The sequence below is a fragment of the Sitophilus oryzae genome, unplaced genomic scaffold, assembly GCF_002938485.1.
Source record: "Sitophilus oryzae breed Bouriz unplaced genomic scaffold, Soryzae_2.0 scaffold_359_pilon_pilon, whole genome shotgun sequence".
In the NCBI taxonomy this organism is placed as follows: domain Eukaryota; kingdom Metazoa; phylum Arthropoda; class Insecta; order Coleoptera; family Curculionidae; genus Sitophilus; species Sitophilus oryzae.
Genome location: NW_022146928.1, coordinates 2,711,983 through 2,731,140, shown reverse-complemented (window position 1 = coordinate 2,731,140; position 19,158 = coordinate 2,711,983). Strand labels below are relative to the sequence as shown.

Here is a 19,158-nt window from a genome sequence, read left to right as displayed (position 1 = left end):
GATCGAAAAACCGCATGGATTAATACGAACTACTTAACAAAAGTCTGGCCCAGGCACAATCTTCACGAGGGTCAATTAAATATAACGTCAAAGGGGAAAAATCGGGATCTGACAGAATCAGCTGAAATATACTGGCCGAAGCCAGCTTAGTTATTTTTCTTTTCTTTTTCTCTGCGATCTCCGCCAATATTGTTGGACGGATTTTTTTCTTCGATATATTACAGAGAGTTGGTAATAATAATCAAAGTCAGAGAGCTATTTCTAGTTTTAGTAGATATATTAAATAAGAACAGATATTGAATTTCGGGGTTACAACCAAATTGGAATTAGATGACAATTGTAAGAGCGAGTAAGAAAAATATAATATAATTTTTTTTGTTTATATAGCATAATATATGAATGGTGTTAATATCAATTTAATATTCAAACAACATAAACAAAAGAAGCTAAACTCACCTTAGATGCCGGGACACTTGTGTAATGCTCTCACTCTATGATCACGCAATTTGCAATCTATAAAAATAAAATATACTTGAGCATCACTGGAAAACGCACATGATCACATCACCATAATCGAGTATATAAAATAGTTAAATATTTTTGTTGTTTCCTAGATAAGCGACAAGACGTCTCTCCCACGCACAAAAGGGATGGCCACAAAGCGACATAGCTTAATATTGTTGTTCCGCAGCTAAACGACAAGGCGTCTTTCCCACGCACAAAAGGGATGGCCACAAAGCGACATAGCTTATTATTGTTATTCCGCAGCTAAGCGACAAGGCGTCTTTCCCACGCACAAAAGGGATGGCCACAAAGCGACATAGCATAATATTGTTGTTCCGCAGCTAAGCGACAAGGCGTCTTTCCCACGCACAAAAGGGATGGCCACAAAGCGACATAGCTTAATATTGTTGTTCCGCAGCTAAGCGACAAGGCGTCTTTCCCACGCACAAAAGGGATGGCCACAAAGCGACATAGCTTAATATTGTTGTTAAACACTTTGGGTCATACGTAAAAATATAAAACACTCCAAAATAATAATACTAAACACCATTTGATAATTTGCCAGGTATTATAAATCACACCCAATAAATATTACTAAAATACTCTTTGATAAATAGCTGTCCATTACGTATCTATAATAAATAACACTAAAACACTCTTTGATAAACATCTATCTTTCAACTAAACTATATTAAAATGCCCTTTGATAAATATTTGTCTAATATAAAACACACACACACAAAAGTAATACTAAAATACCCTTCTCTATCTACTAATAAAGCTCAACAACTGTTAACTAAATAATATTAAACTACTCTTATACAAATCCCAGTAATGCCCGTGAGTGAACAAAATACACTCACCTGTATAATACTTCATTCCTTCTATTCAGTCTCAAAAATATTTTCCACACAATTATAATCTGAATTTAATATTTTTTTTATAAATGTCGACGTCAGTCAAAATAATCATCAACAATGCAAACCGCATCGTCTAGGAAACGACAATTTATAATTTCCATTGTAATGCGGCCAAGAAAAGTCAATTAGAGATTCAAATAAAATATTATTTCTTAAAATAACACAGTTTAATATAAACAATTTTTTTTAACGGAAAACAAGACTCTTACACAATATACATATAAAAAAAGGATGTAAGAGTGCTGCTCAAAATCTGATTTTACGGTCACGTGTAAACCTCACTGTTCGAAAGTTATTAAAGGTTGAAGTTTGATTATTTTTTTATGATCGGCGCAAATCATGGTTTTGTAAGAAATTCACTACCCTATGATGTCTTATTTGTCGATTAAATTAACCGTTTAAAATATATTCGTCGTCAAACCATAGTAGAAGGAAAAGAGTAGTTGCACTCTCCCAAATATTTTCTGCCAGTTTTTACAATCTGTCGAATATCGGCAGATTGTAGAGCGTTTCAGTCAGGTGAATGACACTTCTTATGGGAGACCTGGCAATGGTTCAAAACTTGACTACAAGCGATTTTCTAGGAATCTTCCTTACCGATAAATTATTGATAAGAGTGACAGATAAAACCTTGACGTTCTTTCAGTATTACAGTTCATCTCTTTTTCTTTCTAAAGTGTGCGTTGAAAGAAGACAAAAACAATTTTTGGTGACCCATAATTTGTTATTCGAACACCACTTTTCTCCTTGTCGGGTCGTTGACGTTGACTTGTCGCCATTTTATTTCTTTTGTTTACACGCTGCAGTTTGCTTTGCAAATTTAATACATAAATCATTTAGGCAAATATAGGTTTTTGATAAAACTCCTCGGACTAACGTGTAGTACAGGTAAGTGTTGATAAATAATTTTTTTTCATCTTAACATGCTCATTGTCATTCTCCTGATTTAAGTGACAGAAAAGGATCACCAAATCAAATTGAGTTTTATATTTTTTTATCCCAGGACCGATAGTAAAATATATATTTTATGGATACCTTCCTAAATGTCAACGAGATGAGCCATAGGAAGAAAGGGACCATAGTCCAAAACAGAAAGGTGATATTTTTTCTTTCCACTTAGGATATTGAAATTATATACTGTACTCGTGTTCGGCATTATGATCTGAGAAATATAGATAAACAATGAACAACAGATATAAAGCATTCCAGAGGAAAAGAGAGGAAATACCTGTACCCTCTCTGATATTTGTGAAAGTTACGGCAAAGTATTGTTGTAAATGTCATCTTTTTGATCGACCTGAAAACTTCGAGCAAAAAGATGACACTTTCAGCAATACCCTGACAGATATCAGAGACGATACAGGTTTTTCCTCTCTTTTCCCCTGGAATACTTTTAATTTATTATTCTTTGTTTATCTATATTTCTCAGAGCACTATGAACCAACTCAGCTTGTATGTTTGAAATAATCGTCCAATTGGCCTAAAAATGATGATCGATGACATTTCCCATATAATTTTACTTTCAAAATTAGGATATATATCTTCATTTCTAAGCCATCTATGACGCCATTTTTTTCAGTTTTGTTATAATTAATTTTGTCTCTTGATCTGTACTTGTAACATTATTCTTTTAATTTTATTAATTTATTGTTGTGAAATTAATTTCTGTTGTATATTTGATATTGATATTAAACATATTTTTAAAAAATGGTGTATTTTTTGTGTTTTTATGTATGTCATAATTAAAAATAAATAAAGAATTGAAATGTTTTATTTTTTTAAACTTCCCGCCATACGTGACAATCTAGTCCGTAGTTCCTACAAGCGATATTGGGGGCGCTAGTAGCAGTAGACTTGTCAACAGTGTCAAATTTAAACGTCAATTTCACTTTCCAATATTTAGCAAGGCGCTTCTTCTTGTGTATGTGTTTTGTGGTTTCAGTTGAGTTCCGTCCGTCGATCTGCGAGGTTCGAGCGTTGCGTCCCAGCAGAGAGACGGATTGACAAAAAATGAGTGCCAGCAACCAGCAACCAGCAGTAATAATTCAAGACAGTCAGTGTCATTTGTGTACAGGTTAATTTTCTCATGACTGATTACTACTTATTAATTCGATATTATTTTCATTTAAACTTCAATTTTTTTATTGATTTTACTTTTGACAACCATCCCTTGTTAGCTGTTTAACGAACTGTACCATCATGGAATAAAAATTTGCTAATACTGAATGTACAGAAAAAACTGGAAATCCCGGTTCCTTAAAGGCATGGTACCGAAATTACCAGTTCCGGACAACAGCTCCGGTTCCGCAAATGCTATAACGTACCATAACCGTCAATCGCCCTATACAGGGTGAGTCTTAAATATGTGCAAATATTTTTAGCGGTAGTATATTTTGGCCCCAGAAATATGAGGATTTTTCTGCGTATTTTTTTTTAAATCTGGATTTTTTTTAGTTTTTAGTTAAAAACAAAACATAATTTCTTGATAATATGGTAACTAGGGTTCAGAACCGGAAATTCCCGGTTCTTTTGAGATATCAAAGAACGGGGACTCGAAATTATTAATTTCCGGTTCTTTCGGTACCTTCGGGACTCGGTAAGAATAACTAAAAAATTATTCTTTTATTACGTGAGAAAGTAGTGATGCTATTTCTCATTGTTCTTGCTTTTTTTCTCCTTTGAAATTTCTGAAATGTTTATTAGCAATTATTGAAGTTTAAATATGTTATTTTATTATTTAGTACAATGTGTTGTTCAGTGTATTAGATATCCAATGAAAATCATTTAACCAATATATTACTACAAAACAAACACATTAATGCTAAAATTAAACATGTTTTAAATTTAAAAAAAGTTTTAGAAAATCTTTGTAATAGATAATAATATAAAAATATGTCAATATATATTTTTCGGCATTTCTTCCCATTAGAAGATTTTCAGATATAGAAGAATTGTTACTTACACGAAATGTGAAAATATTCTATTTTCAAGAAAATTTTTACTCGAGTATCATTTTTTTTATTTTTTTTTATTGTGAACTCATTTATTCCTGAATACATTTCTGTGAATCTATGGCGAGTGCCACGACTATACTTTGCCTAGTTATAGACCACGACTATACAGCTACGTCAGTGGTCACGGGACGCGAGAACAACGTCATATAAAGTGGCAGAAAAAGAGCAAAGTATTTGACAAGGAGTAAAGCTACTAGTTTCCTTATACTATGGTCAAACTTCAATGTACAATAATTTTTACAGTTTGGACTGTATTTTTGTTTGGACTAATTTTTACAGTTTTTTCGACATGTTTCGCTAACACAGTAACTTTTTCAAGAGTGACAAATCTCTACTACCTACTTTTACTCTTATATTACTATGGACTATTTTTATTTTTCTTCAGATTCGAGAAAATATTCTAAAGACGATCCGGGAAACATCTGTAGACCAGTAGAAACTAAGCCTCATCGAGAGCTTTCTTGATGTAAGGCATCTAAACTACCAGCTTAAAAAATAAAAGCTAAATACAGATTTATTTCAAACAAATGCTATAACAATAGAGCAAAAGACAATACAACTTAATTTGGAGAATTAATTGGTGTTTATAATAAAAAAATTATACAAATCTACTACAATACAATAAAAACCTTATAATTAAAAAAGCTCCACACAGACCTATTTGACAGTCCTAATTATTGTTAAAGATATTAAAATTAAAATGTTTTATATACTAATGTTTGCAGATCAGTTTAATTTTTTTTAAATAGTTTTACAATTTATTGTAATTAATAATAACGTTGATAGTGCATGCCAGGTGATTTGTGGTAGCATGGCGATCCACCTCTGTATAAATAGTCCGTTGTATAATTTGGGGTATGACGGAGCCACTCTAAAAAATATTTTAACAATAACAATTGATGGAAATATTCTGTACAAGGTGTCCCGTTTTCGTGTGTTTTATTTGTCCTAGCCCTATTGGTTCGTGTAATACAGGGCAAATTTGAAAATTTTGTATTTTTCGACACGAGCTTTCGAAAAATATACTATAATCTATACTTATTTTTATAAATAATGTTAAAAAAATCCATTATTTGCTTTTTTAACATAGGCGGCCGGTTTAAATTGGGTAATTAAAAGAATAGAATAATTTATTCGAAGTCAAATTTTGGTTATTGACTATTCCACGCTAGTTTCTGTGTGTAAAATTATTGCACAAGTGTATCAAAAATAGCGATAATTCTGATTGTTAGGGTGTTAGCTAAAAGCTGCACGAGTTCATTTTCGGTGTAGTTTCTTAAGAAAACACGATGGAAAACAAAATTATCTGGTTAAATTAACTAAAATTATAAAACTCTTTTAAACTAGGTTGATTTAAGTTAAAAAGTTAAATAATGCATTTTTACCTTATTTATACATAATATAAGTAGGTATAGAGCAAGAGATATTTTTAGAACTCTCATAAAAGACAAATAAAATAAAAAATAATATATTTATAGGGTGTGCCATTTAAAATAAAACATAAGTTTGAATCATATTAATCATCGGCGAAAAACTAGCCACTGGATTTTACGTGAAAAGCTGTACGGAATTCAGTTTTCCTCTTTTTATCGATGTCGAAAAGGGATGTCGAAAAATCTGTATGTAGCACCTTTAGTTTTATAAAAAAGTAGTACAGTGATGTGAAAACCGCATCTTTGTATAATCTACTCGTAAACGAGAAACCTTGTAAAATACGCGAAAATGGGATACCCTATACAATGTGTGAAAATATAAAAATTATAATATTTTTTTTGTAAGAAACTACTGTATTAGAATCCAAGAAAAATATTTTTACTATAGAAGAATAAATCTAAAACTACTATACCGGGTGCGTCTCGAAAATCGCTCACCCCTTATTTTTTTCAAAAAAAAAATGGAATTGGTATGTTAGTATATGATATAAATTAGGATTGATTGACGTATTCAGTTGTTTTTGGTCACTTCCTGTTTCACCGGAAATTACTACAACTTTTGATTTTTAAATGGTACCCTCGGTATATTTCTACTTTATTCGATAGAAAATTACATTCTGAATAGAATGACATATCATATGTCAACTTTTGATATTTTTTCTTAAAAAATCATACTTTAAAGTTCAATCTAGAGCGCCATGACTGTGTTAAAAACACTAATTTTCAATCAAGGAGCCTTGAAAAAATGGTTTTGATCGCCTAATGTTTTTCGTGTCTTGTCCTGGCCGGTTAAAAGATGCCTAGGTCGTATTTTTGATCATATCTCAATTTTATCAAATGGAACCAGGGTGGCTCATTGGCATATTTAGAAAAAGCATTTTTTACGAATAATTTGGTGTCATACACTTGGTATTTCGAGTCAAATTGTCGTTATGAACCGCATGTTACAATTTCAAATAAACCATATGCCGAAATGTCAAAAGTTGACATATGATATGCCATTCTATTCAGAGTGTCATTTTCTATCGAATAATATTGAGCTATACCAAGGGTGCCGTTTAAAAATCAAGAGTTGTAGTCATTTCCGTTGAAACAGGAAGTAACCAAAAACAATTGAATACGTCAATCAATCCTAATTTATGTCATATACTCACATACAAAATATTTTTTTTCTGAAAAAATAAAGAAGATATAGGGGTGAACTTTTGAGACTCCGGTATAAATGGTAGATAATCTGTTTCTTATAGTAGGTGTTAGGTACGCATTTTAATTGGTGATATATTTCAAATTAAATTACCTCTTGGAATCTTTCGTGGTTGATAGTACGATGGCAGTGGTGGAGGCGGTGGTGGCGGTGGAATATAGCCTAAAATATTAAAAATGTGCCATGTATAACCATGTCTATTATTATGTCAATTATAAAAAATACTTTATAGTTTTTTAAAACATAATGTAAATAATATTGGGTCTGGCAATAGTATGTCCTCTATATTGTATCTGTGCAAGTGGTGAAATACCTATAGGACTTTTTTGAAACTATGAAAACATATTTAATAATACTTGGTATTATGTAAAGTGATCAGAAAGGGAGCCAAAAATGCAAGTATATACAGGTTGTTTCGTTAAAAAAAATCAGCCTCATCCACTAACACCTTTTTGAGTCATCCTGTAGAAGTTAAAATATTTTCCTGAAATGCATCTTGATAATACTTTAGGTTACTAAAACCACAATTCTTAAGTTTTTATTATAAGAGCTACAGATGGCTGACGTACTGTTGTCGGACCCTCTATAAGACGTAAAAAACTATTACTTGGAAAATATTGCGAATTTGGATAGTATCGTGGAGGTGGTGGCCAGTTCCCTGAAATATATAAAGTTAAATTAATATTTTTTGGAAATAACTATTTAAAAATGTAATGGAAAAAAAGTTAAATTAGCTACAGTTTAGCTGCAGCTATCTTAATATTGTAATATCTAATTTATAGTAATTTAAAGCAACTTTAAAAATCCTAAATATCATGAGCATAGATAGGTATATTGACTTACGGTGGGACAAAAAAAAATAGAAACCTAGTACCAAAATTTAACTAGACAGTTAAAGCAAGGCACAATACGTATACGTATCTCTCGACACGTAACGCAGAAACCTACGTTACGTCTGCCCTTGCGTTGTCGTGTAAACAAGAGTTAAAGCAAGTATTTGACGTACGTAACGCAAATGGTACATTTGTAATCCTAAATTATTTTGTGAAACAATTTATTTAATTTTAAAATTGAAAATGGATATCTATTATTCCATTGATTCCACATTAAATTTATAAAAGTAATATCGAAAAATGAAGAAAATTATAAATGGAAATTATTTTATTACAGAAAGTAGTCCTTACTTTAATGCTCTTCGTAATAAAAAAATATATTGGAAAACAGACACAGCTTTATGATTATTTATTAGATTCCATCTTTTAGAATCCTCATCATGGCTATAATTGCATAATGGCATTCTGGCTATAAGATAACAATATATGCTAAATGCCAATAATGGCATTTTGGCTATAAGAACTATCGTTTAATTAAATAGATTCCAAAATGAGTTTATTATGATGCTTAATATTTTCATACTAATTTATTGTAATAAAATAGGCCCAGTTCTGTGACACTGGCCCCAAAATTTATGAAATAACTTAATTACTAGCCAGTTGTGGAAACGAGTTGTTTCTGAATTTGTACGTTCGGCATCATTCGGGTGAAAATCGAAACTCCTTCGGCTGGATACGTTTGCATTTTGTACGTATGTAAAGGCACATAAAAATACGTATCAGATATCCGTAAACGCAAGTGAATTTCTCACTGCGCAAGCGTACATGTCAAACGATACGTTTACGTCTACGTCTTTGACCGTGCTTGTTTCTAAATAACCTCTGATAACGTTTAAAAATTGCTTAAATGGGCATGTGCGGGTATTTGACAACCGGAGCCGGCCGGCGAGATCGTTTATTTTAGGTTATGTATGAATTGTTTTAAATTATTACTTTAGTTTTATTAGGTAATTTGATATTTAAGTAGCTGAGATTAGTTTTAATTAAATAAATATGGCCCAAAATATGGATTCCACCTCTTCCAATAATAAAGAACCTATAAAGAGTCTTAGGTTTACAGCAGATGACGACTTAACCCTTCTAAGAGAATTTGTTGCTTGTTGCCCTAAACCCATTGGCAGACGTTGAACAATAAAGCACTGGAAATAAGCACTTTAGCCCTTTAGTTTTAAAATACCCAGTAAACAAAACAATTTCAAAGTTTTAAATTCAAAGTTAGGTTAAGTTTAAATAGCGGACGCGACGCGAACAGAATTCTTTCCGATCCGATAACTATAAATGAAGGGAGTTAATACCTTACGTAAAGGAAATAACACCTGGCCTGATTAATGTCCATGCACGCTATTCGGTTTAGCGATATCTCTCTATTACGCTGTTTATTATTATTTTACGCGAGTTTATTTTTGCGCACAGGAAATTTGACTCGTTTGCACATCGTCATAAAAAACAATTTTCGTACCACGAATTAGGGACAAGATTTTTATCTGTATACTTATAGGATACCTAATCTGTGCTGATATCTACTCTACCCAAAAATGGCTAAATCGCTAAAAAAATTCAAATTCACTTTTATTATTCTACAAAACTTTGGCTATGTTGCCTATACGAGTGATAGGGTGGGGACGCCCCAAGCTAAATTCAATATTTAATATAATAATAAAGGGTGGTCGAAATTGGTCTGTTTTGACAAAACCAACATGGGCTCGATTTCTAAGACATGTTTAATGGCATAAACCACCTGTCGATATTTTCACTGCCAACTGAGATAAGGGGTATTTTTGAATTTTCGACCATTTTGAAAATTTCCGATAACTTTTTTATTTCGCGGAATAATAAAATTCTGTAAAAATGTTCTTAAAGCATTTTTTCTATACTTGCTCTTTTTGTCAGAAGTAAAAAAATAAATATATTTTTAAATTAATATCATAGTTGGCAATGAACCCTTTCCAACAATAATATAATGTCATGGGTATCTATTTCTAAAAATGATAAAAATATTAGGTGTTTTAACTTTATATATCGAAGAAAGTTTTGATTTTGTGTTGACTTATTTGCCTAATTATTTATAAAACAGACAAATTTTGACCACTCTGTGTTCACTTCTAAATTTATATACATATGTTCGACATGCCAATTTTAGTGTTATAATTACAAACATACCTGGTGGATAATTGAAAGTTGGATAATGTACTGGTGGTGAAGGATATCCTGAAATATATTGGATTCTTTGAAAAAATAAAAATGAAATAATTTATTATACCTAATAAATATTCTATTGGCATTTTGAAACTAATGTGAAGTTCCCAACTGTTTATATATTTATAATTAATTTATTTTTGTTTCCTAAAATATTTTGATTAAAAGAAAATATGTAAAAGTGGGAAACGTTGTGCCGGTCAAGCTTAATCGCTTGACTAAAACTTTATTTGGTATGAACTGTATGATTACTATGATTAATAATCTACTAACTATCAATCGCCACGAAATTGCTCGAATAAATTTTGATTGTTTACCTTTCAATCTAGAGTATCACGAATAAAAACGTGATTCTCTAGTTTTTCATTAACTTTAATAGGAATAGGAATGTGACTGCTTTGAATGTCTTGATTTTAAAATTGAATATCCCGTTGTGTCGATCGACTTTAGATAGTTTCGGCGAAGGTAGTTATAGAGCGACGAGGATTTGAATACTAGCATTTTCTTCTTAAAGATTGTTCCGAATTAGTTTGTCGAACTTTTACTGGCATAGTTACCTAACCAAATTCAGTGAATGTGAGCTTTTACCAGTAATTTTTCACATTAACTGATTTCTACCTTTTACTGTATCATATATTACAGTTGCGGGTTGGAACCTTTGGTGTTACACAGTAAAATAAAACACTAAATCACCACAATACACCAAAACACTTATACTTTTACACTGGATATACATTTCGCTAACTATGTTAGCATGATGAGCAGATGATTAAAAACTAAACTACAATCTATAATTTGAGCCTTTATATACTCGCTCAGTGGGCACCGAGTGGGCGTGGCAAGATCTAGCCAACCGAGTCAGAGCCCACGGAGCAAAACAGTTAGATTTCCGCCACTAGAGTAGTAGCACAGATTAGGTATCCTATAAGTATACAGATAAAAATCTTGTCCCTAATTCGTGGTACGAAAATTGTTTTTTATGACTATGAGCAAACGAGCAAATTTTCTTGTGCGCAAAAATAAACTCCCGTTTAAACAGCATAATAACTGGGCCGGTCACAAGGTCGGTCAGGCGCTGTGCACAATTTTAGAGGCCATAAGTGGGTGCGTGCTTGTGCGCAAACTAGTAACCTAACTAGTGCGCGACTCCAAAAGTTGGAACCACGAAAAACAATGCTTTTGACGATAAGTTTATAATCTATATGATCTGTGGTAGTACGAACAAAGAACTTGGAACTGGAAGGAATTGGACCGTTGTCGCTGTTCATACTACCTTTACATTTATTAATTCTGATGCTTTCATTCTGATTCATTTCTAAATTCATTCTGAAAGCATCAGAATTAATAAATGTAAAGATAGTATGAACAGAGACAACGGTCCAATTCCTTCAAGTTTTTTGTTCCTATTACTTTAGTGGCGGAAATCTAACTGTTATGCTCCGTGGGCTCTGACTCGGTTGTCTAGATCTTGCCACGCCCACTCGGTGCCCACTGAGCGAGTATATAAACGCTCAAATTGTAGATTGTAGTTTAGTTTTAATTAATCTTCTGATGATGCTAACATGGTTAGCGAAACGCGCGTCCAGTGTAAAAATATAAGTGTTTTGGTGTATTGTGGTGATTTAGTGTTTAATTTAATCGCAGAAATAAAAATAAATGTTAATGTAATATTTTTAACTTACCTGGTGGACGACAGGGTACTGGAATGTGTGTTGGATATGGAGGAATATAACCTAAAAATAACAGTTTTGACATTGACATCAATTTGATTTTTTTCCGATTTATCTAAAAATTTTTTTTTATTTTATGGTGTGTCACTGTAAACTTTTTTATGTTTCTTTTTATTTGTAGTTTTATGTAATTAATTTATACCTTTGGGTGTTTCAGAAGGTAATTCTACAGTGTATGGTGGAGGTGGAGTTCTGTAACCTATAATGATTTTATAATTGATATTTGTAAGTTTCAATATAAATTTGTTTACCTGAAGGTATATCCGAAGCTGACAACACCGGAGCTGGACCAGGAGGTGGTGGAGGAATGCATTCTAAGAACACTTATTTTTTATTAGACATTAGAATGTATCATATACAGGGAGAGTCTTAAATTAGTGCAAATATTTTTTTTATATTTTCACTAGCACCCCATTTATTTCGAACGATTTGTTACGAAATCAGCAAAATGAAACATGAACACAAGCGCTCTTTCCCGTTTTTCAGTAACACTGAATCAGTCAGACTGCTTCAGCGAGACTGACAGAGAAAAGCCACCGTATACATTTTTAGAAGTAATATAACAAAATAATCACCTTCAGAATCTTCCTCAGGTGGAGCTGGAAACTCAGGTTGCGGAATTGAGAACCAACCTGAAATTTAAAATTAGATTATCTTACAAAGTTAAAAATTAAACTAAAGGGTATTTCAATAAGAGGTTTTGGATGTTGATTACGAATAAAATAATAGTTATTTTTTATACAAGACGATAAAATGGTATTTTATTGTCGACCGAAAAGATTAATTCACGAGCGGTGATATCGCGAGTGAATTAATTGAAGCAACTGTTAAAATTGCCTTATATCTATCAAAAATAGTAGATAAAATAGTACTTTAACCGCAAAGGTAGATTAAATGATACTTTAACAGCGAGGATAGGTTAAAAACTTTATTTCTTCTCGCGCGTTTTTTAATTGCTTCCATTTTTGAAAATTTTTGTATTTCTTTTCATAAGTTATTCGGGATTTAAATGGAACTAGTTTGGATATGGCGTTTGTCGCCTCAGCCTGAATATCTGTTGGTAACATGGTACAAAGAATACAAGGTATGATATTGCGCAGGTTGGTCGCTACGTCACAGGTGATAACAAGCGCTATTGGTCAGCACGCTCCGCGCGCCAGTTCAAATCGCAAGATATTGTTATAAACCTGTTTTTTTGTTTATATACCGTCATTGAATTATCGCTAAGCAAGTTACTGTGGAGCAGTGCGTAAGGAGTCGGGCTAGGAAGCGAGAGACCGGAGTTCGAATCTCGGCCGGGACATAACTTTTTATTTATTTTTTTAAATACTGTTGTATTCTATAGTTTATTTTTGTACTATAAAAAAAGAACTATTATTCTGTTATTTTTTAATCTCCGTTATTAATATAAATTGATTGTTAGTACAATACCTCATTTAATATAAAATAATATTCTACTTTTTGAAATGTATCGGGCCCTAATTATACCTAAAAGTAATATATTTTTAGTGATATACCATATTGTAAACTATTTAATATTTCAGTCACTTAAAAAGTTAATTTGCATTGAATAATTGCCTACCATTAAAGGAAATTTGAGCTATATAACCCTTGATGGGCATATTCTGGGTATGCAAATACTTCCTTTAAATTTTGGGCGTCGTTCAACCGATTTATTCTCAAAACCAGAAACATCTACATATAAAAAGAAGCACAGGTCACTAATTATAATAAACTGCACCCTTGGTATTACTTCCACTAATTATAATAAACTTCACCCTTGGAATTACTTCTATCACAATTACAATACGTTCATCTGCATTGGCATTTTCTACTTTTCGATGGGAAACAATAAACTTCCCAACATTTTTTAAATGATGTAACAATTCCTCTTGTGGTTACTTTTCCATAGATATCCTCAACTCTGTCCTCATGTGAATTCAGAGGCAATGAAAATGAAAATTATTTACCATAAACATCGCAAACTAAAAACCTAATAAACAATTTTATACCGAATATAGAAATAAATTTAGTATTCTTACCTATCGTCCAAATCCATGTTAACAGATAATTATTATTTTTAAATATATTTTTGGAACTGCTGGTTTTAGTAATTATTAAATTAAACGAACTAAAAAGTCTTAAAAATAAACAATTCTTAACCATAACCCCAAAAAATGCAGATCTCCTGTCAACTTTCTTTATTTTTTATTTATTCATTATGTTCATTATTTTCCTAGTGACGTCACAAGTGGTATGCGCGAACTGAACGAAATTGGAGCCGCTATCTATCATACCTTGTATTCTTTGTACCATGTGTTGGTAATTTACTTATTTCGTTTTGAGCCATTTCTGGCTCCAATTCAATCAGCAATCGACACGAAAGAGAATTAAAAAATATTGACTCAAAACTGACAACTAAAGCGACAATAATTTCTGAATATTTTTTAAAACATAACTCGCTATGGAAAAAAATATTGTTTTATACACAACGATAAAATTGCATTATCGTCTCCCGAAATTAATTCACTGGAGATTTCATCGCTCGTGAATTAATTTTTTCGGTCGACGATAAAATACCATTTTATGGTCTTGTATAAAAAATAACCATTATGTATGTTATGAAACTTTTATTTTATTCGTTATCAACATCCTAAACCTCTTATTGGAATCTTATAATAGTCAAAGATTTAGAAAATATTACCTATTTTTTCGTGAATACATGGACCCTCTTTTTTACACAAACACAAAGAATTTTCCGACATCGCTACCGAATTTTTATCACTGCAATTAAGTATGAACTCTATACGAACAGAATTTCTTTTATTATTGTTTTTGTTACTAACAGATCCCGTGATAAGATAAGACGGATTATTGAAAAACATTAATTCCTATTTATCTATCTATAATGTTATAAATATGTCTACACTGTAATTGTAATACGTACCAATTACTAATTAGTATCAATACTGGGAAGACAATCTTAGTCATACAATTTTAGCACGCAATAGCGTCTTAAATGTTGGTCAAAAATTCAATTATTATTTGAATCAAATAATATGTAACTATAAATTTGTTTCTTAGAAAGATTTCTGGTTTTTGGCCACTAGAAGAAATACACTACAAAATAAAAAAGATATTGATCCAACTGGTACCAATAATTTCTCAGTGGTTAGGTTACGAGGTTTAATAACATGTATACTATAAATACAGTATCTATATCCTCCCGTCAACGGAAGCGAAAAAACTCCGTTTAAGCACCTATTTAACATTTTTTTTTATAAATTGTTAGTATCAATATTCTCTTGAGTGTTCATTACTCGGTTGCTTTCCCATTGTTCTCTTGTCGAGATGCGAATCCTTATCTATTCTCCAAAATTATGTTTGGTGAGCACATGGTCCGTTTTCTGGTCTAGCAGATGTGGATTCGTGTTTACCCCTTGTGCATGTATGATTTTCCCTATCACTGGCAATATCCTCGAGTGACCGTAGTGGTTTGGTTCCACAGATTGGATTCCCTTAATCTTAGGGCACCCTTATCAACCAGATCCTTCACGAGCCAGTCGATTGATTGCAAGTCCAGAATTGCTCCTAGCGCAGCTTGCGCTGTGTTAGCGAAGAGATGGCAGTCTACACAGATGCTTCCGCAACTTCAGGAGACACAGATATAGGCATCTTTTCAGAGGAACTAGACATCCGACGATGCTTAGCTTTTCAGAGGAACTAGACATCCGACGATTTAAGGCTATCGGATGGCTGTAATGTTCTACAAGAAGAGGTTTACGCCATAAAGGAAGCGGCTAGTTGTATACGAGAGAAAATTGCTGATAGACCAATAGGGGATATAGTGATATACTCTGACAGCTTGGGCGCTTTAAGAAGCATCACCATGGAATCAGTGAGATCGAAAACTGTGATGGAATGCCGAGAAGCACTGTCCTGGCTGCGTCAGGGCGGGGCTACTCTGTGCTGGGTGCCAGGCCACAGCAATAATGTGGTGGGCAATCAGGAAGCAGACAGACTCGCCAATGACGGGGCCAGGGGAGAGGCCGTGGCAGATGACCCACCACTTATGACGATCAACACACTGAAGGAAGCTATAGGAACTGCCATCAAGGCCAAGCAGCAAGACGTGGCAACACCGTGAGGAGTGTGAGGACTGCGCTACAGCTCGAAGACTATGGCCAGTAGATAGCAAAAAGACAAAACAACTACTAGAGCACAAAAAGAACCTAGTACGCATAATTGTAGGTGTCATCACTGGAAAGTGCCCACGGGGGTAAATCTCGTGAGATGGAAAGTTTCCAACGACGACTACTGCAAACAATGCGGAGAGGAAGAAGAAACCATAGAGCACCTGCTGGGCCACTGTCCGGCACTGGAATACCGACGCTTTAAAACTTTAGGGCAAGGTTTTTTGGAGGGACTAGAGGAACCAGCAAAAGCCAACATCAGCGCCATCGGGAACAAGGAGAGCTTGAAGTGGTTTAACGAATGAGAGGAAGGTTTAATACAACAATACAGGAGTATCGCAATGGGCCCAAGGCCTCCGAGTGAGGGATCAAACATGATCCCAAACCCCAGCAACCTAACCTATCCTAACCTAGTATCTAGTAGTATCTAGTAACCTATCCTAACCTAGTATCTAACCTACTATCTAATAATTATAACTTGACAATTGCACGATATATTCTATTGTAATTAAAAAAGTCATTAAAAATACAAGAAATGCCCTGAAATCAAAACTATACTAGGTATTTACTATAGTTGGTCTGTCTTTACTGTCCTATAAATATCGTAATCTTAAACCACACAGGGTGTTCACAGTTCTATACAAAACTTTGTAAAATATAAAATAGTTTCTCATCGTTTTTTTTAATCGATCACACTGTATATATTTTTTGCTAGACAATTTATTGTTTTTATTTTTTTTTTAACACTTATTAAGCCTTATAATATTATTCAATTTTTCTTGTTTTTGTGGTTTCTTTGCATCACTGGAAGTAAATCGTAGCACTTTCAGAAATTCGTTTTTATTCCAGAAAGAATTTAAGAATGAAGAGTTATCGAATCTGTAGAGTGCATTTATCCAATACACCAGTATATATCGAAAAATTCGCATTCCATTCACATTCCATTTTGTCATAATCTGGAGATTTCGAATACAATTTTAAAAGATTGATTCAATTTGAATTTGAAGTTATATATTAAACTTTCTATACAATAAGGCCACCATAATATAGATATTTAAAAATATTTTCACTAATAATACCACTAGAGGTCAAATTATTTCCGGAAATTTTTTCGAGCTCATGAATATTTTGAAAATTTTCTAAAAATATTCATGAGCGAGAAAAAATGTCCGGATTTAATTTGACGATCGTGTGGTATTCGGTAAGAAAATTCCACACCAAATTGTGTTTGAAAATCAAATAATTAAAATGTAGTTTTCGATTTTTGGTCGAAATAATTATTTAGTTACTCTAACAACTAAGTGACACCCAAACCTAAAAACTATTTCAGTTTTGAAGCTGTCAAGCGGCACGGCCTGGCACGGCTTAAAAAAATGTTTCGCTTCGGTCATCAAAGCAAAGAAAATATTCGCCAGAAGATCAAGCAGTTGACACCCGCGAATACTGGGAAATCGAAGTCAAGCATATGGAAGCAGTTTACAAACTTTCATCTCAGCTTTGTAATTGAAATGTATGAAAATTATCATGTAAACAAATAAAAACCAGACTCTCAAAAATATATTCTGTCATTATAAACGTCAAGAAGTTTCCAGCAGGGGGGTGACAGTAAACCGGATAATTGGAAACAGTTCTGGCGCGGTCTTACCCAGGCAGAAAGCATGGCCTTCTAGACTGTCCTAGACAAAAATCTGAATATTTCTATATGATTTCTGTCAATTTCAGTTACGGAACATTTTTATGCACGTCGGCGTCCACTTCTTTTGTCTGTGTGTCAGCCATGTGTCAACTCCCGAGGCTTCTGGCAAGGTCGGGCGCCATTTTAATTTTTGCCGTTTTAGATTTGGTTGGAAGTTTGTTTATGATATTTCGGCTGACATTTATAAGTACAAAGATGTTTTTTTGATATAAAGTTCCTTGTTAACACTTTAATAAAGTATATATGGTATTAATTACATGAAGAAAATGATGAAATCGACGTTTCTGCGTGTAGTAGGTATGGGCCATATATGTAAAAATAGGTAATATATTAACTGTTTTTATATTTTTTTAGCTTTAGATCCAAGGATCTTGGGATATTCTTTACCAAGGATTTTTCCGTATCTCTACTTTAAAGACTGATCGGTGATTTTGAGCAATTGAAAGCAAGTTACACAAGGTAAATTATGATTATTGAACTATTATTAGCCTACATTAATTATCTACAAGATGAACAGAAATGCGTAATTACATATCACATAGGTACCTATTATGTATTTTCATAGCAATAATGCTATGTATGTAGATTATTTTTAAAATACAAATGAGGTATTAGATGTATATGTATCACATTTTTTATTCATTTTATTTTCATTCAAGTCCTGTTTGATTTAATTCACAAGAGTCTTATGTACCTATATTTATGTTTTTTTTTACATATTTTTTTTTGATTCCAGGTTTTGCGTGGGTTCCTGTTGTCTTTTTCTTGCTTCCAGTTAGTTTTACGCCCGTGAAGCTGTGAAAACATTTATTTATCTTCAAGTTTCTGTAAATCAGTGCATTGTTACTTTACTAATTCACTTTAACACAGCATCTCTGATGTTATTTAAATAGTTTGATATTGATACAGTAGTTTATGGGTTTATAGCTCTTTAATTGTGTTGATTTGCATATTTACATTGTTCTAAATTCCAAATAAATATTTTTGAGTAATTTTGTTGTATTATTTACTACTAGAAAAAGTAAAAAGTATATTAGCCCTCATTTAAACCTCCTGAACAGCCCGCCATTGAAAACCGGAAACGGAAATAAATTTCATAAAATTGAAATTGTCATGTCAATGAAGTGTCTATGTCATGTCAAATCATGTCAAATGTCCCAGCCGCCATATCTAAAAATTAGTTACCCAGGCAGCCACGCTGTTTCCATAATTTAACATTGACTTGACACTTCCTCTTGTATTTATTATTTTATGGTTTCCAGTATAATTCGCTGTTGGGTGCCCACAAGGAACAAATTTTCACTAAAATTTATCCGTTGCCATGGTGATTTGTCAAAAAAACACGTTTTGATTGGTTAAAAATTACAGGTGTGGA

General features: G+C 32.8%; 2 protein-coding genes across 12 annotated transcripts in view; one reads left to right on the top strand and one right to left on the bottom strand.

Annotated features, from left to right (window-relative positions):
- Positions 1 to 19,158, top strand: part of LOC115885046 (potassium channel subfamily K member 18) — a 555,195-nt gene that overhangs the window by 5,468 nt on the left and 530,569 nt on the right. The window lies entirely within an intron of this gene.
- LOC115885047 (extensin-like) lies at positions 5,184 to 14,734 on the bottom strand. Of its 11 annotated transcripts, none has more exons than XM_030903797.1 (9): positions 14,599 to 14,734; positions 12,470 to 12,526; positions 12,146 to 12,217; positions 12,037 to 12,093; positions 11,847 to 11,897; positions 10,129 to 10,193; positions 7,683 to 7,733; positions 7,169 to 7,237; positions 5,184 to 5,309 (listed from the first exon to the last, which is right to left on the bottom strand). In XM_030903797.1, the coding sequence occupies exons 1-9, from the start codon at positions 14,657 to 14,659 to the stop codon at positions 5,190 to 5,192; spliced, it is 603 nt and encodes a 200-aa protein (XP_030759657.1). In that variant the 5' UTR covers positions 14,660 to 14,734; the 3' UTR covers positions 5,184 to 5,189. The 11 variants fall into 11 exon arrangements, with proteins under 11 accessions (XP_030759657.1, XP_030759659.1, XP_030759658.1 ...); XM_030903799.1 differs by having other exon boundaries at positions 10,129 to 10,176; XM_030903798.1 differs by having other exon boundaries at positions 12,146 to 12,208.

Coding starts and splice junctions, on each gene's coding strand:
- LOC115885047 (XM_030903797.1), bottom strand. CDS start 14,659: ATGTCGGAAAATTCTTTGTGTTTGTGTAAAAAAGAGGGTCCATGTATT. Junction 7,734..10,128: donor AACTTTCAATTATCCACCAG/GTATGTTTGTAA, acceptor TATATATTTCAG/GGAACTGGCCACCACCTCCA. Junction 7,238..7,682: donor AAATTCGCAATATTTTCCAA/GTAATAGTTTTT, acceptor TTAATATTTTAG/GCTATATTCCACCGCCACCA.